General features: G+C 38.4%; 1 protein-coding gene across 1 annotated transcript in view; it reads right to left on the bottom strand.

Annotated features, from left to right (window-relative positions):
• The window catches only part of Epc1 (enhancer of polycomb 1), an 86,780-nt gene extending 66,070 nt beyond the window's left edge, over nucleotides 1–20,710 (bottom strand). Inside the window, exon 1 of the mRNA XM_090319066.1 lies at nucleotides 20,510–20,710. Within this exon, the coding sequence (XP_090175192.1) occupies nucleotides 20,510–20,512 (3 nt within the window). The 5' untranslated portion in view covers nucleotides 20,513–20,710. The remainder of the gene's footprint in view (nucleotides 1–20,509) is intronic.
• Nucleotides 20,711–22,938: the final 2,228 nt, after the last annotated feature.

The raw sequence follows: 22,938 nt of genomic DNA, 5'->3' as shown, positions 1-22,938 counted from the left end.
GGGCCATGCGTTCTAAGATCTGTCCTTGACTCTCTGTATCACTGGTGTTCTCATTCTTGCTTATTCGGCTTTCTTTCATTACACATGCTCTTTTGTGCTTGCCCAGAAGCAATGACCATGGACTGAAACCTCTGAAATTGTAATAAATAAAAAAGAAAGAAAGAAAGAAAAAGGGGGCCAGGAGTTTGACCTAGTGGTGGAGTGCTTGCCTAGCATGAGTATAATCCAAACATACAATCCTAGATACTTAGAGAGGCTGAGATCTGACCAAGATTTAAAGCCAGCCCAAGCAAAAAAAAAAATCCCCAAGACTCTTATGTCCTATTAATTTAAAAATAAATAAAAGGGGGCCAGGAGTTTGGCCTAGTGGTAGAGTGCTTGCCTAGCATGCACGAAGACCCGGGTTCAATTCCTCAGTACCACATACATAGAAAAAAGCCAGACGTGGTGCTAAGGCTCAAGTGGTAGAGCGCTGGCCTTGAGAAAGTCCATGGGCAGTGCTCAGGCCTTGAGCTCAAGCCCAGGACTGGCAAAACAAACAAACAACCAAAAAAAACCCCACTTTTCTTCCTTTGAGTTGATTTTCTCAGACATGCAACATCTAAAGAATACTTGTTCTGGTAGGCCATTACGAACAACAAATAACATAGTATGGTGAGTTGGGCACAGTGGCTTAGGCCTGTAATCCCAGTTACTTAAGGAGCTGAAATCTGAGTATTGCAGTTCAAAGCCAACCCAGGCAGAAAACTCGGTGAAACTCTTGTGTCCAGTTAACCACCAGAAAAACCAGAAATGGATCAACAAGCTAGAGCATTATCCTTGAGCAAAAAAAAACCCACAGGGACAGCACCCAGGCCCTGAGTTCAAGCCCTACAATGGAGAAAATACAAACAGAAAGGTAGTATAGTAACAAATCTTTGAAATTTCCCAATTGCACACAATTATAAGGGAGAATAGATTAGGTGAAATTTACTGTAGTAGGGCTGAGGGTGTAACTCGAATGATAAGACTCTGGGTTCAGTTCCCAGTATCTCTCTCTTCTCTCTATTATATCTCTCTCTCTTTCACACATGCACACACACACACACACACACACACACACACACACACACCACATACTTTTTACAAAAAACAACAAACTTAACCATAACAACTGGAAAAGCCACAACATCTCTCACCAAAAAACATAGTGGAATATAAAACCTAGGATTTTCCCAATGTAACATTAAAATCACTGAAAACTAGACTGCTACAATATGTGCAGTAGACTGCACAGTTCCTTACATAGTAAATCTCAGGGCCTGGGCGCTATCCCCGAATGTCTTTATACTCAAGGCTAATTAATGCTTTACCACTTGAACCACATTCCCTCTTCTGGCTTTTTTGAGTTCATTGGAGATGAGTCACATGGGGACTTTTCTGCCTCAGCTGGCTTCAGATTTCAGCCTCTTGAGCAGCTAGAATTAAAGGCATGAGCCCTCAGCACCTGTCATCTTTTACTTTTTTTTTTTTTTTTTAGCCAGTCCTAGGCTGGGTATGTGGTACCGAGGAATCGAACCCAGGTCTTCATGCATGCTAGGCAAGCACTCTACCACTAGGCCAAACTCCTGGCCCCCTTTTATTTATTTTTAAAATAGTCTTGATTTATATACCTCTTAATTTATCATTCCATATTTCTTTTTTGTGTGGGTCATGGGGATTGAACTCTGGGCCAGGACACTGTCCCTGAGCTCTTCAGCTCAAGGCTACCTTCTACCTCTGAGCCACAGACCCACTTCCAATTTTCTTGTGATTAATTGGAGATAAGAGTCTCAGGTTCTTTAGTGACCAAGCTGGCTTTGAACCTCGATCCTCAGATCTCAGCCTCCTGAACAGCTAGGATTACAGGCGTGAGCCACCATACCTGGCTCTTTCCACATTTCTTCAGTACTCTAATGAAAGCTTAGTATAATGTAAAGTTCAGGAAACCTGTGACAACTTGGCCTTCATGATAAATTTACCAATAATTTTTACCAATAAAAGTTTTTTGATTCTTGAACATTTGTTTGCTAAACATGTCATTTGAAATATGATATAAAAATCAATGTTAATAAATTCTTTAATTAAAAAAATTCAAAAGAAACAAAGAAAAAAAAGGGTTTTTTTGGGGGGTGGGGGGGTTATGGGGCTTGAACTCTGGCCTGGTTGCTGTCCCTGACCTCTTCAGCTCAGAGCTACTGCCCTACCCTTGTGCCACAGCTACACTTCCTGTTTTCTAGTGATTAGTTGGAGATAAGAGTCTCTCTGTTTTGTATTTCCTAGGCTTGCTTTGAACTGCAATCCTCAGATCTCAGCCTCCTGAGTATTACAAATGTGAGTTAAGATTACAGACATTGAGCTACCATGCCTGGCACTAATAAAAGTTTTTGATGAAGTATCTTCCCTATCATAATCCAATTTAGAAGAACAATATTAAAAATAAAATTCTTCCCAGGCTGGGAGTGTGGCCTAGTGGTAGAATGCTTGCCTAGCATGCATGAAGCCCTGGGTCTGATTCCTCAGTACTACATACACAGAAAAAGGCAGAAGTGGCACTGTGGCTCAAGTGGTAGAGTGCTAGCATTGAAAAAGCTCAAGGACAGTGCCTAGGCCCTGAGTTCAATCTCCAGGACTGGTAAAATAAATAAATAAATAAATCCTCCTCTCCATTTTCTTATTTAGTTTAATTTTGGTTGGGTTCTTTTTTTTGGGGGGGGGTTTCCTAAATAACCCAATCTCTAGGCTGTCCTACAATTCATGACCTCCTGCCTCTGCCTTCTGATTGCTGGGGTTACAGGTATGTATAGTATACCATGTTCATGTAATTCTCTGCATTTTTTTTTTTTTTGCCAGTCCTGGGCTTGAGCTCAGGGCCTGAGCACTGTCCTTGGACTTTCTCAAGGCTAGAGCTCTACCACTTGAGCCTCAGCACCATTTCCGGCTTTTTTCTATGTATGTGGTACCGAGGAATCGAACCCAGGTATTCATGCATGCTAGGCACGCACTTTAACCACTAGGCCAAACTCCCGGCCCTTCTCTGCATTTTAAAACAGTAAATTGGGCACAGTGGCTTCTGCCTATAATCTTCACTACTCAGAAGATTGAGATGTGAGGATCTTGGTTGGAGCCAGCCTGAACAAACAAATGTGAGAAACATTTTCTTCCAATTAACCAGCAAAAAACAAAACAAAAAAATAGCCAGAACTAAAATATATGGCTCAAGTGGTAGAACACCAGCAGTTAGTGAAACAGCTGAGCCTAGAGTTCAAGGCCCTATAGTTCAAGCTCCAATACCAGCACCAAAAAAAACCCAGAACAACATTAAAAAGGAAGTAGTAGTTCTGGGTGTGAGATAGAAAGTCAACTGTCTCTGGCCTGACATTAGCTGTTTAGTACTTTTCCTTGAGATGAAAGAAAAGATTGGGAGGGAGGGCAGGAGGAGGGGAGGGGAGCAGAGGAAGAGGAAGATGTTTTCTTGTTCTCTCATTTAAAGCCAGCATGTGTTCTATCAAGAAGCTTCAACCCCAGCAAAAGTATCCCTTCTTGAATATTTTTCAAATCTTTACAAAGTTTGAATATGTTCTTTCCTATGTGAATGTTAGACCTAAAAGATAAACCTAAATTGTATGATAAACATAGGCAGATTATATACATATAAAATGCTTACAACTGTAGGACTATTTGAGAGGATGGGGAAGAAAAGAGATGGTTAGAGGGTAAACAATACTAAACTATGTTGCTGTATTTATGAATGAAGATGCAAAACAAAACTCACTGAAAGCTGTTGAATAATAGAGGGGTGGGGGAAAGTAAGAGTGGTGAGGGATCATTTTGATTTAAAACAGCACTATGAATGCATGTATGAAATACTATAGTGGCAAGAAATGTGACTTAGTGCTGGAGTGCTTGCTTAGCATGTATGAAGCCCTAGGTTTGATTCCTTAGTGCCACATAAACACAAAAAATGAATAAGATTATTTAAAAAAAATACCATAGTGAAACCTCTTTTAACAATGCATACTTAAAAAAAAATAGAAATGTCAAACAGGATCTGTCTCAGGTTGAGTACCAGTGGGAGAGAGGAGAATGAAGGAGTGTAAATATAGTCGAAATACTTCATATATGTGTGGGAGAATGCAATAAGGAAGCTTGTTGAGGTCAGGTAGGGAAGAGAGAAGTAAGATAAGGGAGAGTAATGGGGGTAATCTCGATTAAGCCACATTGTGGTGTATACGGACCACATCGCAATGAAACTCCCTTGTACAACTAACAGGTAGTAATAAAAAGACATGGAAAAATTCTACATGGATATATGATTGATCCATTTAAGTCTATACTGCAAATCTTGACTAAATTCCATATACTTCAATAAATTTTCCTAACCTTGTTTTGCTTATTGAGCCCCACCTCTGTGTAAACATTATGCTATGAATCATTTGGAAATGGTGAAGGAAAAAAATGTTATTGCCCTTAATAAATGTAGTTCCTATAAATGCAATTAGGTAACATCCTTTTTTATGCCCTAGTGTGAAAAGTATAATCTGATATCCCATTGGCTCACAATTACAAATTTATTATGAAATGGTTTATCTTCAATTATTTTTGCAAAATATCAACAGAGGAACTAATTTTCAAGTTATATAGCTTAAGCCAAAACTTATTCCCAGGGCTGAGAGCGTGGCCTAGTGGTAGAGTGCTTGCATAGCATGCACCAAGACCTGGGCTCAATCTCTTGGCACCACATACTCAGAAAAAGCTGGGAATGGTGCTGTACCTCAAGTGGTAGAGCACTAGCCTTAAGAAAGACCAAGGACAGGGCCAGGAGTTTGGCCTAGTGGTAGAGTGCTTGCCTAGCATGCTGGAAGACTTGGGTTCGATACCTCGGTACCACATACATAGAACAAAAAGCCAGAAGTGATGCTGTGGTACCTCAAAGGGTAGAGCTCTAGCCTTGAGGAAAAAAACACCAAGGACAGTGCTCAGGCCCTGAGCTCAAGCCCAGGACTGGCAAAAAAAGAAAAAGTAGCCAAGTGCAGTGGCTCACATCTGTAATCCTAGGTGCTCAAGAGGCTGAGATCTGAGATCTGAGGATCTTGGTTCAAAAGCATGAGCAGGAAAGTCCATGAGATTCCTACTTTCAGTTAACCACCAGAAAAAACAGAATCAGTACTCCAGTTCAAAGTGGTAGAGCACTATCCTTGAGCAAAAAAGGACGGTGGCCAGACCCTGAGTTCAAGCACCACAACCGACCAAAAAAAAAAAAAAAAAAGCTTATTTATTGCTTCAGGTTTTCCTTAGTAAAAAGAAAAAAAAAAATAGTGTTCATTCCATTATCCATTTAAAGTGAAAAGTATGACACACAGAAATGTGTTTAATAAGTTGAATAGAGAAGGAGAGATAGACAGAGGACAGAGATTTAACTGGGTTTAATGCAGCATTTGAAATGGCAAATTCCAGAGCTCAAGAAGAGATGTATAAATTTAGGTGGAAACTTCCATTTTCTTACTTTTTTTTTTTGCCAGTTGTGGGGCTTGAACTCGGGGCCTGAGCACTGTCCTTAGACTTTTCTCAAGGCTAGAGCTCTACCTTGAGCCACAGTACCACTTCCAGCTTTTTTCTATGTATGTAATGCCAAGGAATCGAACCCAGGTCTTCGTGCAGGCTAGGCAAGCACTCTACCACTAGGCCAAACTCTCAGCCCAAAAGTTTTTTTGTTTGTTTTCATTTTGTTTTTTGTTTGTCATGGGACTTGAACTCTGGGCCTGGGCTGCCCCACCCCTTGAGCCACAGCACCGCTTCCCCATTTTCTTACTCTTAACATCACTAATCATTCAAACATTTAAAAAGGTGAATTTCATCAGAAAAAGCTAGTTCAGCTTTTAAAGTTCCCCAAAGTTTCATAATCACAAACTCCAATACGAAAATATCCACGTATCTGACATGTAAAATAAAATACATATTAAAATATCAATTCATTATTTAATTACAATTTTATTTTTAAGTGTTTAAGTGTTTACTTTTAAGTGTTTCTACCTTATTCATTACTTCATTTAACACAGCTTTGTGGAATAAGTATACTAAAAAATCAGAATGAAAGAATCAAAGGTGCCTTCTTTCAACTGAAATTTCTACATTTGTTTTTAAACTCTGAGCATGCTGAAAGAAAATACCAGCATAGACAACTGTTTCCATCCTCTCAAACAGTAATGCCTAACTGCCATTAGTGAACCTAGAAAGTGCAGCTATTGTTTTTCTTTTATCTCTTCATTTCTACTCATTTTCCAGGTGAGGGAAACCTATGTTATTAATATAGACCACCTAATAAATAAGAACTCCTCACTGTCAAGAAATGTTACAGAAAAACATTCTTTCAATTTTTCAGTGCCCTCATGCTGCCACCTGCTGTCTACTGTCTACATTTACCGAGAATACTCCCAATCTTCAAACAGTTCTGTCTTTACTCTCTCCCATCAAATCTTATCCGGTTAAAGATCTAGCCCACTGAAGTTTTCCTCAATAAGCTCAAGGGTTAACAGGTTCATATAAGAAAGAGATAGCTCTTTTAAATATATATATATATATATACACATATATAAAATTTTCCTGGTCAGTTCACATAGCATTTGAACTAGTGTTCTGGCAATTGTAAATCACCAGTGCTTGGCTAATAAATATTTATTTAATACGTGAAAAAGGAGATAATAAAGAAATATTAACTCTTAGCGAAGCCATCTGATTCACTGACTTTATTAATTTAATAGAGTACCCAGAGAAGATAATGATCCACTTCAGGAGCCTACAAAATCCATATACCTCAATGGGTGATTATCTGTTTTTCTGTCTGTTTATTCTTCATGATGCTGTGATAGAAGTCAGGGCTTCATACAAGCTAGCTTTACTAAGCGCTCTCCCCAGATCTAGAGTGAATTTTTAAAAGTCCCATCTGTTAAGACTTTAAGTGTCCCCTAAAGGTCCATTCATGAAAGATTTGGTCCCCAGGGTGGTGAAAGTGGGAAATGATGGGGCCTTTCGGCAGTGGAGGTCTTTAGGTCATGTCCTTGAGAAGGGGATTGTGGGACTATAGCCTTTCTGGATTCTCAATTACTTCCTGGCTGGGAGGGGAGTGGTTTTGTTCTGGTTTTACCCATGGCCATCTGGCACAGTTGCCTACATCATGAACTGGTACCTCTAAAACTGGAAATTCGAAAGTTTTCCCTTTGTTATTTTTAATGCATTTTTTTTGTCTTTTCCTTTTTGGTTCTGGGGATCAAATCCAGGATGTTGCATTTGCTAGGCAAGCACTTTGCCACTGAGCTACATCCCAGCCCCAAACCTTTTCTCTTTATATCTACATGACATTATTTTGCTGCAGAAAGAGCGTTTTGATTTCTGAAATCAGGTGTGTGTAAGAAAAAACAAGGCAGAAAAAAACAATGCATAGTATGCATTAAGCTGTACTTTCACACTAGCTTGTAAGAAACTGAGACCCTCAGGAAACTGAGGATCTGGACAAATAACTGGTCCAAATTTCTATGAGTAGTAAAAGTAAAGGGTAAAGCTAGGAATGAATTCAGAGTAGTCAAAGATATGACTGGTTGTGATGTTTTCAACGGGAGTAGGTATAACAGGGCCTCTGCTCAGCTGTTCTAGTGATACCTGCACAACACAGGCACTCCAGAAATATGACCTCACAGTCAGACAATGCCATGTGAGATAGAGAGTCAATTAGCTATTGGGAATACCTACACTACAGAATGTGAAGGAATGATGTATTTTGCCCAGCTCAGAGGTCTCTAGATTTAGACACAAGAGGCAATTACAGGGACCAGATACAGTAGTACAGGTTTGTAATTGCAGTTATACTAAAGAGGCAGAGACAGGATTGTAGTATGAAAATAGCCTAAACAAAGTGTGAGACCCACCTGGAAAACTAAAGCTAAAAGAACTGGAGACATGGTAGAGTGTTTTGCCTAGCAAGCATGAGGATCTTAGTTCAAAGCCCAGTAACACACACACACACACACACACACACACACACACCAATTATATATTCTAAAAGATTAAAAAGTTCAAAATCCAAACATTTGTCATTGATGTAATCACTTACATGAGAACTATAAATTCTAATCTGACTTGAGAATAGCTAAAAGTATGACTCAGTATCTAACACTGAGAATACCTTTGAAGCAAAAATTCTCGTCACCATAAGTAAGACTCAGTAGCATTTAATGAAAGGCTTCATTTGGATTCCAACCAAAGTATCTATTCAGACAGGAACTCCATCTCAGAAGTGAAGTTATCACACAAGTAGTAGAGCACGAGCCATAGGGGAAAAAAAAGAGCATGAGGCCTGAGTTTCATGCCCATTACTGACAGAGAGAGAGAGGGTGGGGAGAGGTATATAGGGGGAGGCAACACTAAAACTATTTGAGAAGACTGTTCCCCTAAAAGACGAGCATATTTTAATTCAGGAAGAATTAGAATGTACAATAAAAAGTACAAGTATATGGGGCCAGGAGTTTGCCCCAGTGGTAGAATGCTTGCCTAGCATGCACGAAGCCCTACGTTCAATTCCTTGGCATCACATACACAAAAAAAGCCAGAAGTGGTGCTGTGGCTTCAGTGGATAGAGTGTTAGTCTTGAGAAAGCTCAAGGACAGTATCCAGGCCCTCAGTTAAAGCCCTAGGACTGGAGGAAAAAAAGTCAAGCTAAAACATGAGGCCCTCAATTCAAGACCTGATACCAACATGCACGCTGAAAAAAATAAAAATGAAACACATGCCTGTGGTCCCTGCTACTAAAGAAAAAGACAAGACAAGACTGTGCTTTGAAGCCAGCCTAGTCACAGTTAGTAAGACTCTATCTCAAAAACAAATTAAAAGCAAAAGAAGGAGGGATGTGGCTCAAACTGTACAGTACTTGCCTAGAAAGTGTGTGAGGTTCTAGACTTAATCCTCACTATCACCAGAAATTAAAAAAAAAAAAGAAGTGTTTAATTAAGCTTTCAGTGAGCCCATGAATCATTTTATTTAAAGGACCATGATTTCTAAAGTTTGGAAGTTAAATTTTAGAACATAAGAGAGAGCTACTTATGACATTATAGACAATATTTTATTACATAGATTATTACATAGATTATTATGTATCTATGACATACAAACCCTCAACCTAATTTTGATTATGTCCTAAAATCTAAGTGCTAGTGATTATATATAGATTCCCTTCTTGAATACTTGTTTGTTAAACATGTCATTTGAAATATGATGAAATATGATGTAAAAATCAATGTTAATAAACTCTTTAATAAAAAGATATATTTTTGCAATTTCTTATAAGTATACTTATAAAGAATTAAAAGAATTTGTTTATCAGGGGAAAAAAAAAAGAGATTCTGGGCTGGGAGTTTGGCCTGGTGGTAAAGTGCTTGCCTTGCATACACAAAGACCAGGGTTTGATTCCTCAGTACCAAATGGCTCAAATGGCAGAGCTCTAGCCTTAAGAAAGGTAAAGGACAGGGCTCAGGCCTGCGTTCAGTCCCCAGGACTGGCAAAAAAAATTCTAACATAATTCTTTAATATACAAGAGTTATGCTGGAAGGTATAAATTTTTCTCATAACTGAAAATGTTATATAATTGGTTTGTTTTCCTCAGTCCACTTATGACTCCATTCTTCAGAACTGGTTTGACCATCCGCTTACTCATTATTTTTTAGTTTGGGCGTCCATCACTACCTAAGAGATGGTAGAAGTCAGAAGTAGTACCCCTCCCTCATTTTTTGTTTAATAGCCATTGACCTGATTATAACTTAGCAATTTTGAACCGTACCTGCCTATTAGAATCTTGTGGGAAGCTTTAGAAATATACATACACATATACATACATGTGTGTATCTCCCATGAAGACCAATTAAATCTGGGCATAGGTATTACATTGTTTAAGCTCCTGGACTGTTCTACAGGTCTAGAAGTACACACAGGGCTAGAAGTACAGCTCAGAAGTAGAGTGTGTAGCACTTGTAAAGTCCTGGGTTCACTGCCCAGCATTGCAAAATGCATACATGCATGCACACAGGCAAAATTGAGAACCACTAGGGCAAGGGTATGGGTTTGCTAGGAACATTCTATACAAGAATATTCAATAGATCCATGCTATCCAATGTGAAGTCACTACCTAAGTGTCACTTCAAACCAGTCAAAATGTGGATGGTGTAACCAAGAACTGAACCTTAAATTTAAAATTGCCATTTTAAATACACATGTGGCAAGTAACTACTGCATTAGACAACCACAGTTCCAGAGTTTTTCCAAAATAGGTATTAATTAATAAACATATACTGAATTGGAACTCAGGGCCTAGATGCTGTCCCTGAGCTTTTCTGCTCAAGGCTAGCAGCACCCTGTCACTTGAGCCACAGCTCCACTTTTGGCTTTTTTTGGTGCTTAATTGGACAGAAGAGTCTCACAGACTTCCCTGCCTAGACTGGCTTTGAACCAAGATACTCACATCTCAGTATCCTGAGGAGCTATGATTACAGGCATGAGCCACCATGCCTCGCTTGATGACCTTTTAGACTACACCACACTAAACTTACTTCCTGGGCCAATTTAGGGTAACTGCTGCTGCTGCTGCTGCTGCTTCCTCTTTCCTCCTCCTCCTCCTCCTCCTCCTCCTCCTCTTCCTCCTCTTCTTCTTCTTCTTCTTCTTCTTCTTCTTCTTCCTCTTCCTCCTCCCCCTCTTCCCCCTCTTCCTCCTCCTCCTCCTCCTCTTCTTTTTGTTGTTGTTGTTGCCAATCCTGGGGACTGAATGGCCTTAGCACTATCTCTGGTCTTTTCTCAAGCCTAGTACTCTAGCACTTGAGCTACAGTACCACTTCTAGCTTTTCTATGTATGTGGTACCAAGGAATTTAACCCTGGTCTTCGTGCTACTGGGCAAGCAGTCTACCACTAGGCCAAACTCCTGGCCCCTTAGGTAACTTCCTTTCTAAGCAAACTCTTCAGGGGTATAATTAATAGCATATATTAGATTCTGAGGAAAGTAAAGACATTGAATTTGCTGTTTGTTTCATTCATGTTGACAATTTGTTTCTTTGGGGGGGAAATGAGGAGAGGCCTTCAGAACTGAAATTTTCTTTCTTCTAGTTTAATAGGGAAGCAGGGAAGTAATTAAACTCCTAGCCAAGGTCCTCTTCGCTACTTGTCGGATTATAGGGTTTTTCATCTCGGGGGTTGTGACCTCTGTTTTGGTGGATGGAGAGTTTCCAATGGATTGTGACAGTGAACTGAGTTTCAAAGCTAAATATAGGCCACTGGCATGACAGCCTCTCCTCTCAGTCTCACAGAAATCATGTCCTATTCACAAATGTGGGGCATTCAGGGTTGGTGGGATAAAATCTAGCTAAAAAGCATCCTGGTGGCATAGAGACAGAAGTTCTTTGCAGAGGAGACTTGTTATTGAACAAACTAAATTGCATGTTTTAAAAAGAACTTCTAAATTATGGATTGCTTTGTCTTTTTTGTCTAATTTAACAAAATTTACTAGGGGAAAACAAACAAACAAACAAACAAAAAGGCTGAGAATCTATGTAGCAGTCCTAAACAAAGATAATTGAGAATATCTTCCTTCCCCATTGCTGAGTTTTTTTTTTTTAATTGTAAAGGTGATGTACAGAGGGGTTATAGTTACATAAGTCAGGTAAGGAGTATATTTCTTTTTGTACAGTGTCACCTCCCCCTGTTTTCTCCCCATTTTTCCCTCCCAGCCTCCCTTCCCCATAAGTTACATAGTTCATTTTCAACATAGTGTCTAGGAAGTATCACTGCTCCATTCCTTCACCATTTGTCCCACTGTTTCAGTGCTCTCCCAAACAGATAAACTTACATACAAGACAAAATGTACCAAAATCATGATAGAGAGGAGAAAAAAAGTAAAATAACAAACAAAAAACAAAAAACCGTCTTGCTCCCACTGAAGATTTGTGTTTAAGTTGGAAACAAACACACATGAATTGTTGGTAAAGTAGATTTGAACTATAATTTGAATGTGAAGCATTATCCTTCTTCATGTCTTTGCTCAGCTGTGCACCTGAGGTTATCCTCCCTACTCTATTAATATAGCCATACAGTATGTTCTCAATTTGTTTTTGTTGTTGTTATTCTTGTTGTTTTGGGCAGGGGGGCAGGTAGACAATCCCAAGGCTTGAACACAGAGCCTAGGCACTGTCCTTGAGCTTTTTTTTTTTTTGCCCAAAACTAGGGTTCTACCACTTGAGCCAGAGCTCTGATTTCAGCTTTTTGGTAGTTTACTGAAAATAAGTGTCTAACATAACAGACTTTCCTTCCTAGGCTGGTTTCAAACTGTCATCCTCAGATCTGAGCCTCTTGAGTAACTAGGATTCCAATTTGTAATGTTTTATTATTTGTTATATGTATTATTATATTTGCTGCTTAATAAATGATACTCTCCTTCTCTTTTTTTTGCCAGTCCTGGGGCTTGAACTCAGGTCCTGGGCACTGTCCTTGAGCCTTCTCAAGGCTAGTGTTCTACCACTTGAACTACAACACCACTTCCAGCTTCTTCTGTGTATGTAGTACCAAGGAATAGAACCCAGGGCTTCGTCCATGCTAGGCAAACACTCTACCACTAGACCACACTTTAAAATTTTTTGCATATATTTCAAGGCCAAAATACTTATCATAGCAGGTATCAACTGACTCTCAGGCAAAGTTTCAGGTGTTCCCTAAAAGTAACACTAAAGTCATCTGGAAACTTCTTAGAGATGCAGATTTTCACACGTCACTACAAAACTTCTGAACTGAGGACTTTACTATGGTTGGAATCCAGAAAGCAGCATTTTAATAAAGTGATAATGCTCCCCCCTCTAAAATTTGAGATCCATTGATCGAGAGCATTGTGAATCCCCCAAAATGTTCCAGAGTGGGAGGAGAAATCGTCTTTATCACCTACAGTTCATAAAGAATTAAGCATTTTAGGACAGAAAATTAGTCCTGTAAGTTGTAAAACAGAAGTCAAACATTCTACTTGGATTTCACATTATGAGTCATGAATTCACTTCCTCCAACAAGGAAGAATTTCAAAATTTTGAAACTTTTTATATTTCTTTCTGAAGTTTGCAATTTGTAAAAATTAGCTTTTGAAAGAATGCCCTCAGGTGTCTCTGAAGACAGAAGGTGACCTTAGTAGATCCTCAGGAAATTCAACATAGAAAAATTTCAGATATCTACCACTGACAAGTTAGGAGAACCCATTCCTCATTCCACGAAAAGATTATAAGAGTGGTAAAAATAATGAGTAATTTCATTAATGAATTCTACAGGAATAGCACACTATACATTTAAAATATGTCAACTTGGTGGGTGCCAGTGGCTGATGCCTAAAATCTTAGCTACTCAGGAGGCTGAGATCTAAGAATCACAATTCAAAGCCAGCCCAGGCAAGAAAATCCATGAGACTCTTATCTCCGGTGAACCATTAGAAAACTAGAAGTGGCACTGTGGCTCAAAGCAGTAGAGCATTAGCCTTGAGCAAAGAGCTTGGGTCCTGAGTTTAAGCCCCATGACTGACCAAAGAATTAAATAAATAAAAATATATCAATTTAGGGGCTGGAGATGTGGCTCAAGTGGTAGAGTGGCAGCCAGAAGCAAGCATACCAAATGAGCATGAGACCCTGAGCTCAAACCCCACTACTGATGAAAAAAAAAAAAGTTTCAATTAACAGAACACAAAGGTACACAATATCTAACGTGACAGAGGGAAAGGAAAAGTAAATATCTAAGCTCTGATTTCAGAATTCTAGGCTCAAAGTCTAACGTTTTAATTTCCTGGCCACGCCTCAGAGCTGTTCCTCTTCTGTGAAATGGATACACTTGCTCTTTTCTTTTCTTTTCTTTTCTTTTTTTTTTTGTCAGTTGTAGGCTTGAACTCAGAGCCTTGGCACTGTCCTTGAGTTTTTTTTTTTTCACTCAAGGCTAGCGACTGTACCACGTTGAACCATCACACCACTTCCAGTTTCCTGGTAGTTAATTCGAGGTAAGAGTCTCATGCACTTTCCTGCCAGAGCTGGCTTCAAACTGTGATCTTCAGATCTCAGCCTACTGAGTAGCTAGGATTGCAGCATGAGCCACCAGTCCTTGGCAGGATCCACCTGTTCTATCCACTAACTTTATGTGAGGATTTAGGGAGCTAGTAAAGTAAATATTTAGGCTAAAGATAGAATAATAAGTGTTGTCATTTTTTTAAAAATATCTCACCTAAGACTAGTGTGGTCACTACAAAAAAAATAGATGTTAACTTTTTATCATTCAAAAATATCTAGCTGAGTGCCAGTGACTCACACTTGTAATTCTAGCTGCTCAGGAGGCTGAGATCTAAGGATCATGCTTCAAAGTCCAGGCAGGAAACTATGTGAGACCCTTATCTCCAATTAACCACCAAAAAACCAGAAATGAAGCTGTGGCTCAAGTGGTAGAGCACTAGCCTTCAGCAAAAAGCTCCAGGACAGTGCCCAGGCTCTGAGTTCAAGAATCAGGACAGACAGATACACACACACACACACACACACACACACACACACACACACACACACAATTATACAGCTGGGTGTGGCTACTAGAGCTACCTGGTAAGCAGAAATCATGGTTTTGCAGTTTGAGGCCAGCCAGGCAACAAGAAGTTTACAAAGATTCCACCAGCCTGATATCCCAGCTGAAGGAGAAAGACTAAAATTAGGCAACATGGTGCAGGTCTGTCATCCATAACTACAAGTGGAAGAAGTCCAAGTGACCCAGGCCAGCAGGGACTAAAACACACTTGAAACTAACCAAGGCAAAGGGGGATAGGGATATGATTTGTGGTATGGTAGCTATAATAGAGAAAAAGTATAAAGCCCTGTATTAAATCCCCAGCATCACACACACACACACACACACACACACACACACACACACACACCCCACAGAGCAAAACATGGGTAGCTCATGCCTGTACTAACTACTAAGGTGGCCAGTCCATGAGACTATTATCTCCAGTTAACCACCAAAGGAAGGAAGGAAGGAAGGAAGGACAAAAACTGAACTATGGCTCAAGTAGTAGAGCAGTAACTTTGGGCACAAAAAACTCAAGGACAGTGCCCAAGCTTGAGTTGAAGTCCCAGAACAATCTCAATCTCTCTCTCTCTCTCTCTCTCTCTCTCTCTCTCTCTCTCTCTCTCTCTCTCTCTCTCTCTCTCTCTCTCTCTCTCTCTCTCACATACACACACACACACACACACACACACACACACACACACACGATCACCTTTCTTTTTTTCTTTCTTCCTTCCTTTTTTTTTTTTTTTTTTTTTTTTACCAGTCCTGGGCACAGTCCCTAAATTTCTCAAGGCTAGTTCTCCATTTACCACTTGAGCCACAGCACCATTTTTGGCTTTTTCTGTGTATGTGGTGTGGAGAAATCGCACCCAGGGTTTTCTGCATGCTAGGTAAGCACTCTACCACCAGGCAGCACTGCCAGCACCAGGCATCCCCCTTTCTAAGTGTTCTTTCCTAGCCAAACAAATAATGAGCATTTTCATTTTGTCAATGACTGGTTTTAGTATGAGTATGTGCAATGAATCTGGCCTATCAGTTCTAAGCTACTGGGAAAGCATTTCTTTCTTTATAAGAAAAAGAAGAATAAGAATTCTCACTTTGAAATTTGTGGTATCAATATATGATACTTAGAACTGAAGCAGCCATCTTGTTACTATAAGAAAAGACATTACTAACATGAAAAGATAGGACAAGACTCTAGCAAGGGACATAACTGCTGATGTTTCATAACACTGTGAGCTGACAACTAATTAAGATGAAAGAACATATCTTCTTAAGAGTTCTACATTAGCATGAAAACAAACTAAATGATAACAGCAATAACAGCACATCTAGCCAGTATGAATTAGTTGGTACTGTAACAAAATAATTTGGGACTTGTAAATACTTCTTAAATCACATGTAGCCAATTTTGCACCTAGTAACCCTTAGCTAAAAAGCTAGTCTATTAACTTCATTAAAATGTTTTACTACTTTAAAGTTTCTGCTTAATAATACATATATAACTAGAAATTAAGAATATTTTTAAATACAAATAAAGATTTCAGATCAACATTTCAGTACTTATAGTATTGCTTTCATCATCACAGTTGCTATTTGATGTTTCTTTCAAGGCAATGTGAGGAAAATGCAAAAATAAAAGCTCTGTCATGTTTACAAATGGTTTGGGCATCTCTCGGCACTAGGTTTAATCCCTAGCACTGAAATTAATTAATTAGCTAATTAATTAATTAACAAAAAATTTTGTCAGATAGCAAAGAGTTATGCCCCAATCTCATAGGAGAGAGACCCCCTCAATCTCTCTTAAGTAAATAAGCCATTGTTTTCTTTCTCACTTTCAACAGGAATTTGGATTAGGTAATCATCTGTTTGTGTATGTATTTCAGCGATGACTAAAACATGAGAGCCATTTTCCACCCAAAGTCTGCATCTGTGATATCCAAATAATGGACCTTCCGTGCAAGGATACTTGTAAAATCCTGGGTGAACAGTCTTCATTTTTAAAAAAAAAAAAAATTTCTTCCAAAAATCTTCACTGCCTTTTTTCCCCTGATAGACAACCCACACATCTAAAACCTTAGCTTTCAAGTGTTTTTAGAACTCTGAGTCATGTTGGACTATCAACCTGCTATTAACAGGGATCTTTCTCCCTTTTTTCCCTAACATTATAGTCCAGAATCTTACCATGATGGCACACAATAGATGGGAGGGTCTACAACAAAATACTCCCAAATAAAATAAGCATTGACCAAATCCAAAATAAAATGTTTGTATCTTTTTTAGAATGCAAGAATTATTTTTCCTTTAGATTCTCCAATGGAGAATCATTTTGGAAATATCAAAAAGAACAAAATCGTAAGACAAACACCCAATTTGAGTGTTATTTCCATCTTCTTTTCCTTTGCAAAACCATACTGGAGACAGCAGTATATATCTGTACAGTCTATGGAAAGCAGTAATATTTATAGAAAACAGCAGTAAAGTAGGAAAAATACATGCAAGAAGTAGGTAAAATTGGAAATATACACAATTCAGATACGTATTTTGGGCTTGGTTTCCAAGGGTAAATATTCTTCTTTCTGAACAAGTTCCAAGCTAAGATTAGATTGGTCCTAGCTAATATTTTCAACATCTTATCTTAGATCATCTTAATGTCTTGTGTTTCTTTCCTTTGTTAACTCATCCTACTATTACCCAGTAATTGATGAGTTTTGTTAATCTGAAAATTCCTTAATATTTGGCAGTTTTAATGAATACAAGTTTATTGGCCAGGAAATAATATTGGCTTACTACATGAAGTCACAATAGAATTCTCAGTTTCTATTATTGACCAAGCTCCATTATTTGAAGTTCATTTTCCTGAGGTTTATTGTTTAGAATTTCACTGGAAGATTCTCCATGTCTTTGGCATCATTTCTTTCTTCTCTCTACAACCTGTTTTTTTTTTTTTTTTTTTTTTTTGGCTATTTCAATACTTATTAACCCCTCCCTCCCTCAGAGGGTTGGGAAGGAATTTTTTTTAATGGTATGACATTTTCATATAAACAGTCCTTCTCCTTGCTATGATCAGATAAAATGGTATGCAAAAAAATGAAATAAGTATGTTACTGTTGACTGACTAAGCTGACATTTCAAGATTTTTTAAGAAAAATAATTTTTTATTGTCCATGACCTAGCAACTGCAATCATGAAAAATTTAGTTCTCTATACACAAAATTTAATGCAGGGCTTTTAAAAATGATTTAAATCATAGCTTGTCATTATAATTGTAATCCTATTCTCAACAAACTCATGAAGTCATGTCTATCAAATATCTTCAATTAAGAAAAAATGGATTAATGTGCAAAGAATCAACAGCTAAAATGAAACACAGGGTGGATTTTAAAATGGAGAATAATATAAAATAGTATATTGGTTTTACCTCATGGATTCTTAATCTCCTTATATACATAGTGATATAAGTAAGAATCACAGATAGAAGAATACCTTTCATATAAATATGGATGGGAGATTTTTAAGAAAGTGAAGATTCAACTATAATGGTTAGTTCCTAATCAATGATGTAGGAGAACAAAGAGCATTGCATAGCTTCATATGGACTTCAGAGCATGTTTGTTTTTATACTAAGAATTATAGAAACATTCTCCGAATCAGAGATTGAATAAAATGAAAACTATCAGCATTCTAAATAGCAAACTATTTGAGCAATAAACACATTGGAAGGTATATTTTATTTAGTAGATCAACTTCAGAGAACTAAACTCTCTAGCATAACCAGGTTAGACAATATATTTACACCTGCAGTGTTTTATCCTATAAATAATCTATTATGTCAAAAACCAGCCTTGAAGAATAATCTTATAATCTTGTAAATCTTTACATTTTATCAAGAAAAAAATGTTACCATGGACATTTTAAAAATGTTGTTAGCAAAGTCTAAACAAAATAGAGGTAGTTGCACGATCATTTTCTAAGTTCAAAGGGAAAAGATATAGGTTACAGGAAATCCTATTTTTCATCATTTTTGAACATTCTTTTACTTCAGACTGCTAACTGGTTAACTAATGAGAGCATTTACGTACTTCAAAGTGAATAAAGACACTTTTATAACTCCTGAAATTTTCAGTCTCTCAAGAAATAATCTATTCAATCACATGGAAAATGTGGTCTAGGATGCTATTGCAGTTGTTTTTATTTTATCTGGAAAAATATTAAATGGGTGTAATTGCTGCTCTCTCCCACTTTTTTTTTGAACTAAGGACATACCTACTGTTTTATACACTGCTGATATGTTTATGGAGACCAGTAAAATCTATGCCATATCATAACACAGTTTTGTTCTTGAGAAGATCTAGGCCTAAATCCCAGTCTCTAGTCAAATAACTCTTAATAAAAACAAAGATAGAAAAACTATAACCCTTCACCTAGATATGTGAACACCCATGTTTCTAAAGTTAAAAGTAGTTGCTCACATATTTTTAATTATCTTATTTCATAATATTTGCTCTTTTTTTTAAAAAAAACCAGGCATATGTGAATTCGGTTGAAATCACATCTCAAAATAAAAGAAATAAATAATGTAAGTATTATTACATGACAACGTACTAGTAAATCTTTCAAGAAAAACTCAGAATAGTTATTTGTGAAATCCCTAGGTTCAAAATGAAATTCAACTTTTACAATGTTGAGAGAGCTAAAACTCAAATATTTTGTGACACTGAAAAGGCACCACCAGGGATGATTTTATAATACAAGGAAAATACAAAATGTAACTGAGGAGAAAGACAAGAAGCCACCAGCTTATTATTGACGAATCTGACCTAGAGACAATAAATAAGATCAGATCAAACACCACTGCATGCTTGTCCTGATCTTCCATGGACTGGATATGACGACATGGCTACTCCACCACAGTTCACAGTTCACAGAAAACATCTCAACAATGCAACTGAATTATATCCACTGACCAAATCAAACTTGCTTTAAGAAAAGCAGATCAGATAATAGATAAAATCTTGCCCCACCTCTTTTTTCTTCTTTTTTTCTTTTAGTGAAACTGACATAAATTGTTGAGGAGCGCTACAGCGCCACCTACACAGATCAATGCGAAACAAAAAAGATCTCCCATCGTGTGCAAAAGAAAAAAAAAAAAGGAAAAAAATTAGACAAAAAATGCCTAAAATTACAAAATGTCTCCCAAAATGTACCTATTTTTGGAAGAAAAATAAGATTGATCTGAAAAGATTAACTAAAGAAGAGATTTGAAAAAAATAAACTACATAAACTACAAGTTTGGGGTCTGGTCAGCAGATAAAAGAAGCACTATGTAGAAACAGCCATAACTTAATATGAATCTGGTTATGTCAATCTCCACCTTCATTATACCAAGGGCAGCTTTTCTGTAGTTAGTATTCACAAGAGAACCATAATAGGCCTATTTAAAAAAAAAAAAACTACCACATCCATACTTTGCCTGCTGATAATTTAGTACTTGACAAATTAGGTAACACAATTTTTATAAAGAGGATACGCACATATTTGGTATTAGCAACACTGATTGCACAAAACAAATCCATCTTGAAATATCTGAGTTCCCCTAATACTTCACAGCAATCAAAGTATAATTTATATTAACACACTTAGCTTTAACAATAGAGAGGGGGAAAAGCCCGATTTCTTTTCATTTTGGTAAAAAAAAAAAAAAAATAGCCAGATAAGCTTAGGTGGAACAGCCAGAGATCAAAGCTAAAGAAAAATACAAAGATTGATTTTTGTCTTTAAAAAAAAAAAAAAGAAAGAAAAGAAAGAAATGCGATGAAAATCCTTTGTATCTGTTGGCCCATTCAAAGATTTCACGACATAATTGTTTAAAAACGGCAAACTTACCATTCGTGTAGGCAAAACGGAGAAGCCAGTTCTTGAAGAAAAAGAAAATGTGTAACAATATAAGCTGGGTACTTGGGTTGTCTCGAAAAACACAGCTCCCAGGCATCAGCATATGGCTCTTCAAACATCTTTAAAATATTTGGTAGATCAAAAGTAATACTTTCTTCCATGATCGCTGGCTGGATGGGGGAAGCTTTCCTCCCTCCCCAAGATCCGTGGGCGTCTGGGGGGGAAAAAAAATGGGAGAAATAGCCACCGAAGATTCCAAAGCCGAGGAGGCGGCGGCAGCCAGAAGACTCTGGGGTTAACAACTTTGCGATGCAAGCAGGCGCGCGCTGATTGGCTGCGAGGCCCGGGTCCCCCTGCCCCCCCCTCCGCGCTCTCCCCAGGCCCCGCCCCCTGCACTCGCCTCAGGCCCCGCCCCCCCTGCACTCTTCCCCCCCCCCCTCCGGGCCCCGCCTCCTGCAGCTCAGCTCCGGGGGGGACGAGGGTGGGGGGGGGGAAAATGCAGTGTGTGTGCCATTTTACACTGGGCTTTTAAAAGCACAGCCACCTCGGTGACAAAAAGTCGAAGCCCGCGGATGAAGTGACACTGCAAAACAATAGTCCCCAACCGCTGCCTCTTCACGTAGGGGGGCGAGGGAGGGGGGGGGAAATAAATAAATAAATAAATAAATACTCTGGCCAACAATCTTCAGCAACTCTCTGGGCTGGTGGGGGAAGAGCTCCCCCGCCCCCCTTCCGCAAATGTGTCTTTTCTCGTTTTGCTTTTTTTTTTTTTTAATGGTCTAGAGAGAATCTCCATGCAGACCGATTTAGAAATCATCTTCATCATCAGCTGGTTTGATGTGATTATCATCTGGGTTACCCAAAGAAACCCCGGGTGTACAAAATTGATGACTCCTTTAGCTCCCAGGGGTTTTCATTCTTTAGGAGGAAAAAAAAAAAAACACAATTTGTTGACCATGGATGACGACTGTTTGTACTAAAGGTACACACAAACTCCTGGGTTTCGTGGTTACGTTTGAACAACAACAAAAAAAAAGATTCCTCCCACTCCCTCCTTAAAATTTGTGTCTCAACCAACCTTCCCTGGGTGACAGAATTCTCCCACTCTGCCTTACAAACAAAATGGCTGTGGCACTGAGTTTTTCTGGATCCTCCCCCTGTACCTCCTCCCGGCCTCCAGGAAGTGGTAAAAAAATCCAAAATAAATACTGTACTAAAAGTACATTGTGGAGTCTGAACTCAGGATAAGCCTTTGGTAAAGACAGGGGTGCGTTTGTATGTGGAAATCATAGAAATGTTGCTTTGTTTTTTAAGTTTTGTCTTTTTAATTGTTTTGAAAAGAACATCCATCACCAGAGATTTACTTGACTGTAATTTGAACTTCCTGCTTTACATATTTATAAGGTCTTTCACCTCTCTTGGCAAGCTTTCAAATTAAGTGGGCTGGGAAATTCGATGCTCTGGTCTCTGTGAGCTAAGTCGGGCATTGGGTATTTGCAACCAGGCTTTTAAATAAAGAAAAAGTGTGAAACTAAAGAAAATGAAATTAAATGAAATTTAAAATGCTGTGGGCGTGGCCCAAGTGGGAAGCGCTCTAGATAGAGCTGAGGCCCTGGATTCAAGCCCCAGTACTGAAACCCAGAAGACAAGTCAAAAACAAAGTTAAAAAAAAACAAAACAGCAAAGCCAAATGAATGCAAACAAATGCAACATTGTGATTGACTGGAATGTAGAGTCACAAAAGGTAGCAACTATCAATAGGTGTCCAACATACATATGTGTTCACTGAACACATTCACTCTAAACTTCTTTATTAGCTGACATTCTTTTTTTCTTGTTGTTGTTATTGTTGAGGATTCAAACAAGGATTTATTTCAATCTAAAAGAATAAAAGGAGAAATGAAAAAGAGGGGGACAGAGGAAGGAAAGGAGAGAAAGTGAAGAAGGGATGGAAGGGCAAGAGGAAAAAAGGGAAGGTAGAAAGGAAGTGGGAGGAGAGAGAGAGAGAGAGAGAGAGAGAGAGAGAGAGAGAGAGAGAGAGAGAGAGAGAGAGAGAGAGAGAGAGAGAGAGAGAGAGAGAGAGAGAGAGAATTTCCTGGTGCTCAGGAATGAACGGGAGTTAAAAGACTCCACCAGCTAAATTTCTAATAAGCCCAGGATAGAACATGGTTTAAAAAAAAAAAAAAGGAGTGGAAAGTTGGCCTACATTCCTCAAGAGCTCTTACACACACACTTAAGTTCATCTGACATTTCTGTCTGGCATTCAATAGGTAGCATTCATTTAAACACTATAGCCAGGGTGACTATATAATTTACTGTCTACAATGGGACACTTTGAAAATGAGAAGGGACATATTTCTAATTATAGTGTGACTAGACTATGCAGGGCCTGTCTAGTAACTCGGAGACAGGCTTCACTT

The sequence above is a fragment of the Megascapheus bottae genome, chromosome 26 (assembly GCF_031878675.1).
Source record: "Megascapheus bottae isolate mThoBot1 chromosome 26, mThoBot2.hap1, whole genome shotgun sequence".
Classification (NCBI taxonomy): Eukaryota; Metazoa; Chordata; class Mammalia; order Rodentia; family Geomyidae; genus Megascapheus; species Megascapheus bottae.
This window is presented reverse-complemented; position numbering and strand designations above follow the sequence as displayed.